General features: G+C 38.9%; 1 protein-coding gene across 3 annotated transcripts in view; it reads right to left on the reverse strand.

Moving 5' to 3' along the window:
• The window catches only part of HECW2 (HECT, C2 and WW domain containing E3 ubiquitin protein ligase 2), a 172,918-nt gene that overhangs the window by 54,079 nt on the left and 105,892 nt on the right, over window positions 1-12,947 (reverse strand). For all 3 annotated transcript variants that reach the window (XM_074910722.1, XM_074910723.1, XM_074910724.1), the window contains exons 7-11: window positions 10,186-10,328; window positions 7,383-7,483; window positions 4,568-5,905; window positions 3,089-3,184; window positions 319-469 (exon numbers count right to left, since the gene is read on the reverse strand). In XM_074910722.1, the coding sequence (XP_074766823.1) occupies window positions 319-469; window positions 3,089-3,184; window positions 4,568-5,905; window positions 7,383-7,483; window positions 10,186-10,328 (1,829 nt within the window). The remainder of the gene's footprint in view (window positions 1-318; window positions 470-3,088; window positions 3,185-4,567; window positions 5,906-7,382; window positions 7,484-10,185; window positions 10,329-12,947) is intronic.

The raw sequence follows: 12,947 nt of genomic DNA on the forward strand, positions 1-12,947 counted from the left end.
TGTGATCCACTTCTGGTTCTGTGTGAGCTTGCCTGCCTTTTCTGCCGTGTAGGTTAATATACATTGACCTCTAATTTCTGCATTAATAGTCTTCTGAATTTCTGAAAACCATTATCAGATTTTTTTTAGTCACACAGCTTATGAACACAGGTGGAATACAAAAGCCCACATGCCAATTAAAAGGGACAGCCACATAAAAATAAATACATATGGCCAGCTGTGGTAGCAGCTGCAACCCCCTGTCTTCATACCCTGTCTTACAATGGTGAATGCAGTTTTGCAAGCACACAATTCACAAGCAACAAGTGTAATTCCTACCGGCGATTCAGCTGTTCCATTTGCTGTATGGAATTTGACCTCTGGAGAATCTGTGGGGCTGGGGGGGCTGTGGGTCGCTGCCATGTTGTTGTCCTGTTCACATGGTCCACATAAAAAATCCGTCCATGGCTGTCAATTCGAGCCTCCCAGTCTAAGTAGCAATAAAATACTGTGAACTATGGAGGGCTTAGGGTTTATTTCTTTCTTTATTTTAGCTCTGTCATTCTGGTAACTGAATCTATTGTTTCAAGTTTCTATTTCTCTTTTACAGGATGACTTCAGCGTAGAACTTTCTTACTAAAGGGTTAAGAGATGCGGCTTTTCCCTATTGTATCCCATAAATCAAATTCCCCACTGTAGGTAATGTTCTATGATAGCCATATCTAATAATTTCTATTACTTTCTCTGTTCCATTTCCCACTAAATTTCATTTATATCTCCAAAAAGCTAGCTGAAACACTTTAACATTCTCTGGAAAACATTTCCATTTTTAAAAGAAAAAAAAATGATTGAAACAGATGTTCCTGTGCAAAGGTCTCATTTCAAAAAAAGTAATACCTTCTGATGGATTAAAAATACTCAGAATTTTTATCCAGAGTTTGTAAACAAAACAAAACACAGAGGTATTCCAGGAAGGATAGAATTGTTGAGGGGGGGGGGGGGCAAAAAAAAAAAAAAGTTTAAATTTGTGAATTCATTATTCTGCTTAAATGTCAAACTCTGAACCACTGTATAATAGTTGAGCTTTTTCTTATGGTGATTTTATGTCCAATTCTGACATACAGTCACCATTTCTGTAATGCAGTATTGCAGAAGAAAAGCACTTTTGCCTGGCTTCGAGTTTAAATACACAAGTTTAAACACTTGGGCAACGGCTTCTAAAGTAAAGCACCTGCATCAGTGTTGTAATGGATAAGGGTATCTTCCATTGGTTAGACTGTTGTTAGACAAATGTGTTACAGGTAATTCAGCTTGCTGAACTGCAAAACTGTAATTCATCAAGGTTATGTGGTCAAGCTTATCTGTTGATTTTTCCCTATGAATGTAGGAATCGGAGCATAATGTTGCATGTTACAGGCAGAAATACTAAATAAATATTTCAATTCTTTCTCTTGTTCTTTAACTTAACCAACACACACTTGAAAGAAATACCCCTATTTTTCTTTATTGGTTTCATATTCTGGTGAAATAACAAATAGAACACAATCCAAATTATGAAGAAATTATAGTTTATAACTCAAAATCATATTCTAAATGCTTTCTCTAATTTTTCACCATTAAAATATTAAAAGTGTTACATATCTGAAAGCAGAGCTTTGAAGAGAAAAACTGAATCTAGGCAACAATTAGTATTTAAGATTTTATTCACATTAGCAAATGAACAATCTACATAAAGATTGCACTGGGCTTTGACTGTAAAGTGGTGATTGCGAATATGCATGCCCATGCATGACTGTGTAGAATCCCAGCAAATGTCAGAAATGTTAGATTACCACACAGCCAAACCTTTTCCATTAACATTCCAATAGTTTTTCCAAGTAGTGTTTGTAATGTATAGTTTGCCTCTGAAACACAAAAAGCAATCTATGTATAAACCATGGTACTGTAAAAGCTCTCTATGCTTTTATTGTTTATTACACTGACCTCTGAGTATTTCCTGTAATGTTCTCTTTTTCAGTATGAAAAGTGATAAAAATGCAAATGAAATATATACATCTCCCAGGAACAATTTTGTAAAAAAAAAAAAATACAGGTTTATTGAGGTGGCAGTTAATTCATTTTAGGATCTGCCACAGGACTGATTTGTTATATGCACTGATTATAAGAGAAGCGGCAGAGAGCAAAATCTTCTCATCCCCCTGGCTTTCCAATACACAGTTATATCTGTTTTGCTATCAGGCTCCTTCCAGTTACCCTCTCCAATTACAGAGCAAACAGTCCCATTCCATACTGTGAAATAAGTATCTATTCATTTTATACTAAATATCTGAACTCCTGACTCCTTTAAAATAATACAACTTTGCCACAGACTTCAGTAACATTTTTTTTTCTGGTTTTTTTGTTTGCCCATTAGCTGTATAGCTTTTTTTTTTTTTTTTTTGTCCTTTCTCCTTTCTTTAAATCTAATACTGAACAGATTTTCACTGCCCCAAGTTTATGCAAGTGAATCAGTCCAACAATTGGGACCAATATATTTTTCATATGCATTAGAGAAATTACAATTTATCTGTCAATTTAGGCTCATTTAACTGTTGCTTAATACCCAGGTTTGTTTTAATTCTTTTTCTTTAATTTGTTTTAATTCTCTTTAATTCTTCATACTGCCTCAAAAAATGCAAGGACAACACAGACACCTGTTTAAATTAAAGATGTTATATATTTCTTTGTAAATCACCACCATTCAAGAAGTATTCAGAGATTTCAGATGCTTGACATCTTTCCCTCCAAGTACCTCATACAGCATATCACCTCACCTCCATGTGCACTGAGTAGTGAAAAGGCAGCACCGTACCTTCCTACTTCTCTGTAAATGTTGCTTAGCAGGTCTGCATACACCAGGTATAATTATCATAACACATCCCTGTAGTTTGCAGACTGAGCACAATGTCTTTTACAAAACAGCACTAGACTTAATCATCATCACTCTTCACTTAGAACTTCTCAGCTGTTCATTCTCAGTTCTCACATTTAAAAAAGAAATGTAGTGAGATGTCAGTAATGAGATCCAGGCATCCTATCTATCCCCCAATTAAAGTATGAAGAACCTCACTTGGTGGTAGAGCCTCATCCACTCTCTGGTACCGGCTAACATCCTGACGTACCGAAGGCAGCGACCTCAAGGGCTGATGGCCATTCGCTTGAGAACCTGGAATCAAAATGCCCACAAATTATTTTTTCAGTCAAAAAAATGGGCTCCAGGGAAGCCCTAGAGTTGCCTCTACAGTGAACAAGACAAGGTAAAGCTTCCGCAGAACTACAATATTTTAGGATATACCTAATAGTCATCTATTGTGGGGGGCAACATAAATTATGTCTACAGTTCTAGGTAAGTGATTTCTCTGGGATGCACTGCAGGACCGTCCTGGTCCTGAAAATGTCACCTCTTGGGATGTGCTGCATCCACCTGTAGCCAGAAGCCAGGGCACAGAAACAACAGCGTGTGCCTGAGCCATATCCCAGCAAGGAACAAGACAAAGTTCTACCTGGCCCCTGCAGAAACCTTGCTGTAAGAGTGAGAGGTGAAACTGTCCATTGAGCTTCCTTGCTGCAGCCACACTGATCTGCAAAACATGGTGCAACCCAACACCGAATAAAAAGAGCCCCAAACATCTAAAAAATGCCGTAAAATAAAGTATCGGTAGTATTTGAAATAAATACCAAAATTATTTGTTCCAAATCAAAGAGCTGTTTATGAAGAGAAGGAATGAATAGATCCCAAAACTTCTGAAATGTTATGAAAGAGATGCATTCAAAAACCCACTTGATTAGATCTACTTCAATCCCTGAAGAAACTGAATGGATAATCCACGGTGAAATGTGCTTGGAAACAATCCATTAGGGACAAAATTCCACTTTCAGTGATTTTAGTGAGACAAAAAATTCTCAAGTGTTAAAAACATTTTACAATTGGTATGAGATTTACAGTGTTTATTTGAGTAACACATTCATCCTTTCCATGGTTCCAGCTGTGCTAGGATGTGTCTGTACAGGTTAGGAACTGGGAAAGGGAAGATAAACAGCCTGAAATGTGACCAAAAAAACAATCTTTTTTTTTAAATCCTTTTGATTACCCTTACTCTCTTTTGATTACCCTCACTCTCTTTTGATTACCCTCATGTTTTAATGCTAATGTATAAACATGTGAAAGAAAAGACTCAAATATAAATTCTAGTTTTCACCTCATAGTTTTGGGATTTTTGTCCCCCCTCATTACCATTTTGATTAGCAAGCAAGGTAATATTGTGGAATTCTTTCCTCCTCTTCATCCTCCTTCTCACTACTCTCTCAAGAATTAAAATATATCCAATTTCAAAATAAACATGTCTTGGATATTTCAGGTTTGATTTTTTTGTGAAATCAAAAACCCCAAGTCTCTTGAAGAAGGGAACAATTCTCAAAGGAAAAAAAATAATCTTGAAAGATAATGAAATTGAGAAATGAAGATCTTTATTTTCAGATGTTGATTTTTCAAATTATTTTTATTCGTTGCAGAAAGGTCACTTCAGAAAGTGACTCCTGCAGTTGTTACCTCCAGTAGCTCCTTCAACCTGTGCTGTGGCACCCTCACAAGCTGCTTGGGCTCCTTCAGCTTCTTCATCTTGAGACTGGCTATTGGCAGCTGCTGCCTGCAGGCTTCTTCTTCGCCAGATTTCTTCTGCTTCGTCTTGGCCTTGTAATTCACCTGCCTCAGCCTCCTGTACTTCCTCCTGAGGTAACTGTACCGCAGGTAGAGAACCAGAATTACTTGCAGAGTCCTGTGTTTCAGCACCTGGCTCAATTCTAGCTGCATCAGTGGCACAAGCTCCCTCTTCCTCCTCCTGAGAAGAGAAGGCTGGAGTCTCAGGAAACCTGGCACTTTCAAAAGAAGAACACCGCATCTCAACTGAGGAACGTCGCACAGTCGCGCTTTCATTGCAAGAGCTGTCTGCCCCTTCCACGTCACTCTCCCCTTCTGGCCGGGTACTAGCCTCACTGACACTTTCCGTGCGAGCAGGATCACTCTGCTCGGTTTCTGATGACATCTGGGAAGGCTCAGACCCTTGATCAATGGATTCCATTTCATTAACTCCCCTTCTGCTCCCAGCAGCGGCATCAGCAGCTCCTGCATCCGCACTGCCTGGAGGCTGCTCTGCCTCCTGAGTGGCACACGACTCACTGCCAGCCTGGTCTGCTGGTGCTTCGCTTTGAGAACCTTGCAGGCTTTCACCTCCTGCTAAGTGTGATGGTGGGAGCTCTGGAAGAGTCTCTTGCTGGTCATCAGTTGATGGCAAAGGAGCTTCAGAGGCTGAAACATTTTCATTCTCTGCAGGCCCTTGCATTACCTGATCTGATGAGTAACTTAAACCATTTCTTTCAACGTTTCTTGTAGCACCATTAAGCATTACTAAACCACCATCATCTTCCAAGGAAGATGGAAAACCCAGGTCTTGATGTAGTTCATGCTCCTCTTCATCTGAGTCAATGTGAAGCATAGCATTAAGTCTCGTGTCAGTAGGAAAGCTGCTCCTCAGTTTTGGGGAGGCTCCACGTGGACGCTCACCACAGGCAGACGTCCCGGGTCTGGGATGAGTAGTGTGTTCTATTGCATCCAGATAGTCATTTAGTGAGTCCTGGCGACCTCTAGTAGGTGATGATCTTGAAGCACTGGAGGTCAACTCATCCTGGTCTGTTTCCAGAGTTCTACTAGTCCTTAAAGAATGTCTCAGGATTGCTTCTCCAGAAGATTCCTCGAGGACAGGACCATTGGAACACACTGTGGATGTATCATGATGTCCTGCTGGCATGTCCTCATCATCGGAGGGGCTCCCCAAGTCTCCATTTACAGAGTTCGCTCCTAACAAAGTGCCAACTGTTTCTGGTGAAGCATCTGCAGAGACACAAAGACTTGAATGTGAAACACTATGCAGCAACAGACAGTGCATTCTACTTTGCATCACAGAAGCGATATAAAAATACACATCTTTCAAGATATTTGCTTATTTCAATCAGACAACTAAGGGAAAAAAATACAATTAAAAAACCAGAGTCATCTACAGCATTATAACAGCAATTACAGAATTTTCTCTGTGTAAGTCTATACTATTTTGTAGGATATAGAAAATTTAAGGGGTGAAGTATGACCTTAGAGGACTCCCATTTTGATTTCCAAAGACAGAGCACTTGTCAAGCATCTTACCAAACTGTCAGTAAAACCAGCCTTACTATCAAGGAACCAGTTTTCTTCAGCATATCTCTCATACCCAAAAGCAGGATTTACATAAAGCCAGTCACTGACACCAGTTGACATTACACCCTTAGCAGCATGCAACCAGCATCTGAGATCACATGAGGACTGACAAACTGTGTACAGATATCAAATTCTATACACAACATTTATTTTGAGTTAATTTATAGGACTTCCCACAGTAAAGAAGGAGAATCTACTTAAGTAAAGTTAATGAGATATTAGGCATACTATGGTAATAGATATATAAGGGAAATGAAAATAAACCATCTCATTTTAGAGACGAGATGGTAACTTCCCACAAATAGGCACAGAGTTGAATAATCCATCTGTAAGTGTCTGTAAAACTGCAAGAAACCTAACCATGAAGTCAGTGAACTAGAGACCCTGGCAATAAACAGGAGTGAAGACAGAAGCAATTTTTTTTTAATGGTGACAGAGAAACACGTTAATGAGGACTACATGGCTACAAAAAAAGGCAAGAAGGCTGTATCAAGTTAAAAGATAGAGAGGTATCTCACTACCAAAGAGATTATACCAAGTTTAATGAAGGAGAATATAAGATCATAAACATGTAAGTAGACACATCTATGTGATAAACATGTAACTGTGCCAGCCATGTTCTGCTAATTGTCTTCAGAACGGGAAATGGGAAATAAAAGAACTGCCTGATGGAAGCATGTATTCTCATAACCATAACATATATTCTTGGTTCTAAGCAGGACAGAGTCCTGTGAAAGGGGGACAGGACAGAATGATCTGCATTTAGACTAGCAGGGGAGGAGAGCACAGGTGGAATCTTACTTACAACTGCTTATCTCTGCCAAAGGTGTTACAGAGTGAAGAGAAACAATTAATTTGATTTCCCAATCTATCCCATAAAATGAGAATCATAAGCAGATTCATTTAAAACCTATCTAAAAAACCAGGAAAACAATATGATTGTGTGCTCTTTTGGAATTACCATCTCTGAAGCAGCACTTGACATATCTAAATTTTGAATCCCAATAGAAAAATCTATAATAGTGGCACTATGGCAAATGAGAAAAACCTAGAAATACAGATCCTAGGATCTCTCCATACAACTATCATTCAGTTCACATCATTGACAAATTCTCACCTTCATGAACAGAAGATGTGATTTCCACTTTGAATTGGAGATAGCCACTTACATGATCAGCTGGCAGCCTTCTGCCAAGATTGTAGCTGAGAACCTGATCTCTGTAAAAACAAAGATATTGGCTTATTTTTAAATTTTAACTGGTTTTTTATTTCCAGTGTTTTGTATCAGAGGCTCTTATCAGAGAAGAGTCAGCATGATAGAACGTAATTTCTATTACAATCTTAAAATCAGCCACATATTCTAGCTTGTATGGAAAAGCACAAAACCAACAATGGTGTAAAACGCCTTTAGTTAACAGATAAAACAGCCTAACAACTTTTAACCATTTCCAAATACAGATTGTGCCCCAGCAATTCTTATACATCCCTAAATCTTTTCTTAAATCCTAAAGAAATCAAACTACAAAGGATCCCTTTCCCCTAACTTCCTCCTTCCCCCAACGGAAAATGTATTATGACTAACAAAACCTTTCGTTTTTTAAAACCTTCTGCCCCCTTGTGGTTTTTACTATATACAAAATTCCCAGTTGCTTCACATTTTAGTTCTCATTCAGTAAAGCACTTCATTCCTATTTAGAAAAGCTGTTAATGCTTGGATTTAACTTCAAGCACATTCTTAAGTTATTTGAATTCAGTGAGACTCAGACTTAAGTACTTGTACCAGCTTGAGACTTAGGACCAGATCCTAGGCTCTACCTTCTTATTAGGCACAGCCAGAATTCACAGCCCCACCTCAGCACAGCTGAAGGGGGAGGAGGGGGCTACCACAGGAAATTATTGTTATTTATGCAAATAAATTTATATTGGTATAAACACCTCTCCATTACTGGGAATAATCCTACGGCAATATGAGTGACAGACTAAAACAAGGGCAAGGTCATCACTGAAAGAAGATGCAGCACTTTTCATCCAAACTTTTAACTTGGAGCAAAAAAAGTCCTGAGCAGACAGTAAGGCAAAGCAGCCTCCCCACATTGCTCTGTAGGGTGCAGTACAACAAATTATTATAGCAGGATCTGTCACAGATTCATCACTCTGTACTCCAACTACAACTCTACAGCTAGACTTAGGGGTATCCTCAGAAGACTGCCATTTGAAGTTTCCACAGTTTTTACATAAGGTTTATATTACTATAGGCCATTTGAGATTAGAGAAAAGCCATGGCATGACCACTGTCTGCTCTGTACATCTAGAATCAACTAGATGATTCTCATGCTCATTTACCATATTTTTCATGAAATTTAAAGCAACTGGCCATTTCGTTACGTAAACTTGTGAGCTATGATGACAGCTAAAAGTGGGATAGAATTTTAATTGTGTGTCTAAAAGTGTCTGGTTCTGGACTTCACCTTTTTGTTCATTAATACTGATCATCAATACAGGGAATACAAATGGGCATGCTTTTTTTTTTTTTTTTAAATAAATTCTGCATCAGAAGAATTTTACAATTCTTACAACTTTTGTTGTAAAAATTAAAATTCCTACAACTCTTACTATTTTATTCTTACTTTACCAGTGTAACCACCACATTGGAAACTTAAAGTTGAGAGATGTTTTCAAATTGAATTTTATTCTCTCCATTTATACAATTTGTTACTTTGAAGGGAATATCTGTGAAAAAGGAGGCCAGTCATTTATAGCTTGCTTTTTGTGCAAAAGCACGATGATGCTTCCATGCCCTTAAACTTTCAGAGAAGAATAAACACATTTTACTTCACCATCATTCCTCACGGGCCTCATCCATGCCTCTTACAGTTAATGGAGACACATTAACTTCAGCGGACTTCAAGTTAGGTCCTATATAAAGCACACTTGAATAATTCATTTCCTCCCACGATCTTTCAAGGAATTATTTTTTCTAATTTGCCAACTATAGCACATATATGTAAAAGAATGTTAACAAAACAATATAATTACTTCTCTGTCTTAAATGTAAAATATAAATATAAAAATGTAAAATATTTTCACACATGCTGCTGCATGTCTTGCAGACTGACAGCTGTTTGCTTTACACCTGCAATGTATCACAGTGCCTAATTGCCAGGTCTCAGGTTTTTTCAGTGCATGTGGTTGTATGAAGGCCTTGTTGGATCATTCACTTGACTATGCTGTGATTCCCTCCAGTAACCATCATGAAGCATAAGACATCTTGAAAGTTTCTAAGTGACTTGCATCTTTATACCAGAACAGCTAGCTATCAAAAAATGAACAGATTTTTTTTTTTAAATAGAACAACAGGTAAATTTTGAGTCTGATCAGTGCACTATTCATAGCAAAAGGCAATTTTTATTGCGTAGTACCACCAGCACTCTGAAAAATAAGGAATCACAGCCTTGCAGTTCTGGCCAATTAGCTGAACAGATATCAAATCCCTGATTATTAAGATGACAGTTAAAAATACTTGAACTGTAAAAGAAGTGAGACAATAAAATCTGCTTGCTCTAAAATATTTGCACACAATCATGTAGTATTGTGATAATGCCTTGTTTCTTGACTAGCTAGTCAGAGGGTAACATTTTTTGTGAGGGTAACATTTTTTGTGTAAAGAAATTAAGCTGTAAACAAATTATAGACACACATGTACACAAACATGGGTACATGCATTCAGAACTGGGCTAGAAACACCGACATCTTCCAGTCAGGCAATAAGACTATTAAAATTCCTAGTACATTTCTTACTACAGACCCAGTAGAAATTTGCTGGACTGTACAGTAAGCCAGAAAGGCTGCTCTGCACCATTATCCTAGACGCTGAGTCTCCCTGATCAATGGAAGTTAGCATTAAGAATGTATTAATTTACCCAATTGCATGTCTCTCCAATAGTCTCTGAACTGGTATGGTTAACTTCCCAAGAAAGCGCTTGATGATCGGACGACTCTTAGCAAATTTGTCTTTAACCTCAATTTCCAGGACATCTGTGAGAAGTGCAACAAAAGAATATTTCTGGAAGGAAAGAAGATATTTGACACCATATCAATACACCTTTATTCAGAAAGTACAGACATAATTACTACTAGCACGCAGTGAACTCTGACAGCAATGACTGATGACAGCCGTTTCCATACTGCAAATAACGTCAACATCATTTATTAAGCACTGTATTTTTGCACATGTAACTAGCCTCTCAGGAAACCCATACCCTTTTACTGTTCCTTGAAAATAATTGCTCAGTAGGAAACTGCACTGGATAAAACCACTTTTATGATCTATGTCAGAAAAGAGAAAGCAATGTATCCTAGGTGCTCGCTTTAATACAGATAGAAGAAAGCAAAAAGTGAGGAATCCTTGCTGCACTCTATCAGGTTATAGAAGAGTAGCCAGGTCAGTGCAGGAGGAAGGAGGAAAATGCCTCACTCTAGGCTGTTGTAAGGGACTGTATCTGTCTCAAACATTGCTGCTGCATCACCACCACGTTCTGGCCTCAGCATCCTGTCACCGTGGACGGTTCAGGAGAGGAATTGTCCCCGACGAAACCAGGACATCCACCCGAAGTTAAATCGGGGTGAGAAAACGTGCAGGCCAGCACGACCACTGTGAATGCCTGGGCATGTGCGCATGGAGGATGACGGAGCGGCACATATGACAATGAGCTCCATGGAAATGGGTGGGCTCTTCAGAGAAATCATGGAGACTGGGACAATAAAAAGACTGCATACTCCTCTCTCGGGCTCTCTCTCTGACTCTTGTCATCACTCTTGGAGCACCATCACCTGCACCGAGACCAAGCCAATGGTACATCTCTGGATTCTTGGAGGTGGTAATTAATCTTGCTGCATCTCTACCATTTTCTTGCTTAGGGATTCTGACTTTTCCTTTCTTTTTCTCTCTGTCCTATTGCTATTATCAGTTGTTATAGAAAATAAAATTCACAAGGTTGTATGGCATCTGACCTCGTTTTTGTGTCTTAATCTCACTCTTGGGATCGTTTAAGAACCCTCCCTGATACTGGATTGGGACAGCTGTGCTTAGTGAACTTCCCTTCCAGCACCATGCTTTGCATTAATTTTTTGTATGCATGACAGGAATTCAAAAGGGCAATGTGTATCGAGTATTTTCAGGAGCAGTGTAAATAAAGGAAGAGAATTTTCTATAGATTTTTTGCCCCGAAGTTCCAAAATCTTCTCAGCAAGTCCCAACAGAACCTTCTACTGTACTTGGGGCCTTTAAACAACAATGGTGCTAATTTAGAAAAGATTTCTTGATGTCTGGTAAGATCATTCTTCCACCCTTCCCTACAAGGGAACACTATCACAATTATTCTCTTCAGCCTAACATCAATTTTCATGCAGTTTGTGAATACATTATCTCTGAGGTCTGTGCTGCTCTGTCAAGTCTGCCTGAAGATGGCCAAAAGATTCAAAAGTGTAGATGTAAACCAGGATCAATTCTGCACCACTAGGACAGCATATGTAGTGGTATCATAAGCTGCTGTTGTCAGAGCATTGCTACAAGGGAAGATAAAGCAGCTAAAGCAAGCCGATACAATGCGTGCACCAGTGAACATCACCACTTTTCTAATAAGCTTCCAAACCAAGGAGAATTGGAGGAGAAAAAAGGGGGAAGAGTTGATTTTCTTTCTATCGGATGGATGGATGGATGGATGGATGGATGGAAAGATGAAGAATCAGTTTAGAGATTAGAACTCTGATTTTTTTAAGATTTCAAGACTTCCACACATCTATAGTCTTTTCCCACAATCAAGCACCCCAGAGCAGTGCTAATGCTGGCCTTGCTCTGTTCTGCTTTACTGCTTGTTTGGTTTGATTATGATTTGTGAGAACATTTTCCAAAGCCCACTTAATTTTCCAGTCTTCCTAAAGAACACATTAATATTCATCAAACACAGTATAGGAGGCTGCTCCATAGAAAAAAGGAATGCTTGTTGGTCCTGAAAGGGTTATGGACTTGTGTCAGCATTTTCACCTTGTTTCCCAGATAAACGTTTATCTTCAGAGACACAGCCTAGCTCTTCTGTGCTCAGAGACAGTTGTGAGACTGAGTTCCTTCTCCAAGACCTGCACAGTTTACCCAATATAAACACATCTGGAAAACTGGTTTCTGCCAACCCGCCTTTTCATTCCCCCTTGCTGAGTGGTGCTATAATGCCTTCCTCGGCTTTCCTTCCTCCAGCAGCACATACAGAGGCAACAGCAAAGAGCATCCCCTCTGCCTGGCAAAGCTGAAAGCTTGTCACCTGCTATGTACGATGAGAATATCATTTGCAAATGAACAATTGTTGCAGTCCCTGAGCATAAAAGCTTACTTATTGTCCCTTTTCTTAAAGAGTCCTGCCACAATTTATAATCCATTGTAATGTATTTTTGCATTTTCAAGACATCTACAGGGCTGCAAGCAGAGAAGGAAATGAAAACCTCACAGCAGTGCAGCTTAAATACACAGATGATAGCTGTTTTTATACAACCACAGGGTCCCTAAAATTACTACAATTTCTGTATCAGTTTAAATAACTAACTGCAAAAATAAGCTCACAGCCTTCAAGAGTAAGGACTAATGCATAAAGAGAAGATACAAGCCTGGTACACTGCATCAGCTGGCAGACAG

Source organism: Athene noctua, chromosome 7, assembly GCF_965140245.1.
Source record: "Athene noctua chromosome 7, bAthNoc1.hap1.1, whole genome shotgun sequence".
Classification (NCBI taxonomy): domain Eukaryota; kingdom Metazoa; phylum Chordata; class Aves; order Strigiformes; family Strigidae; genus Athene; species Athene noctua.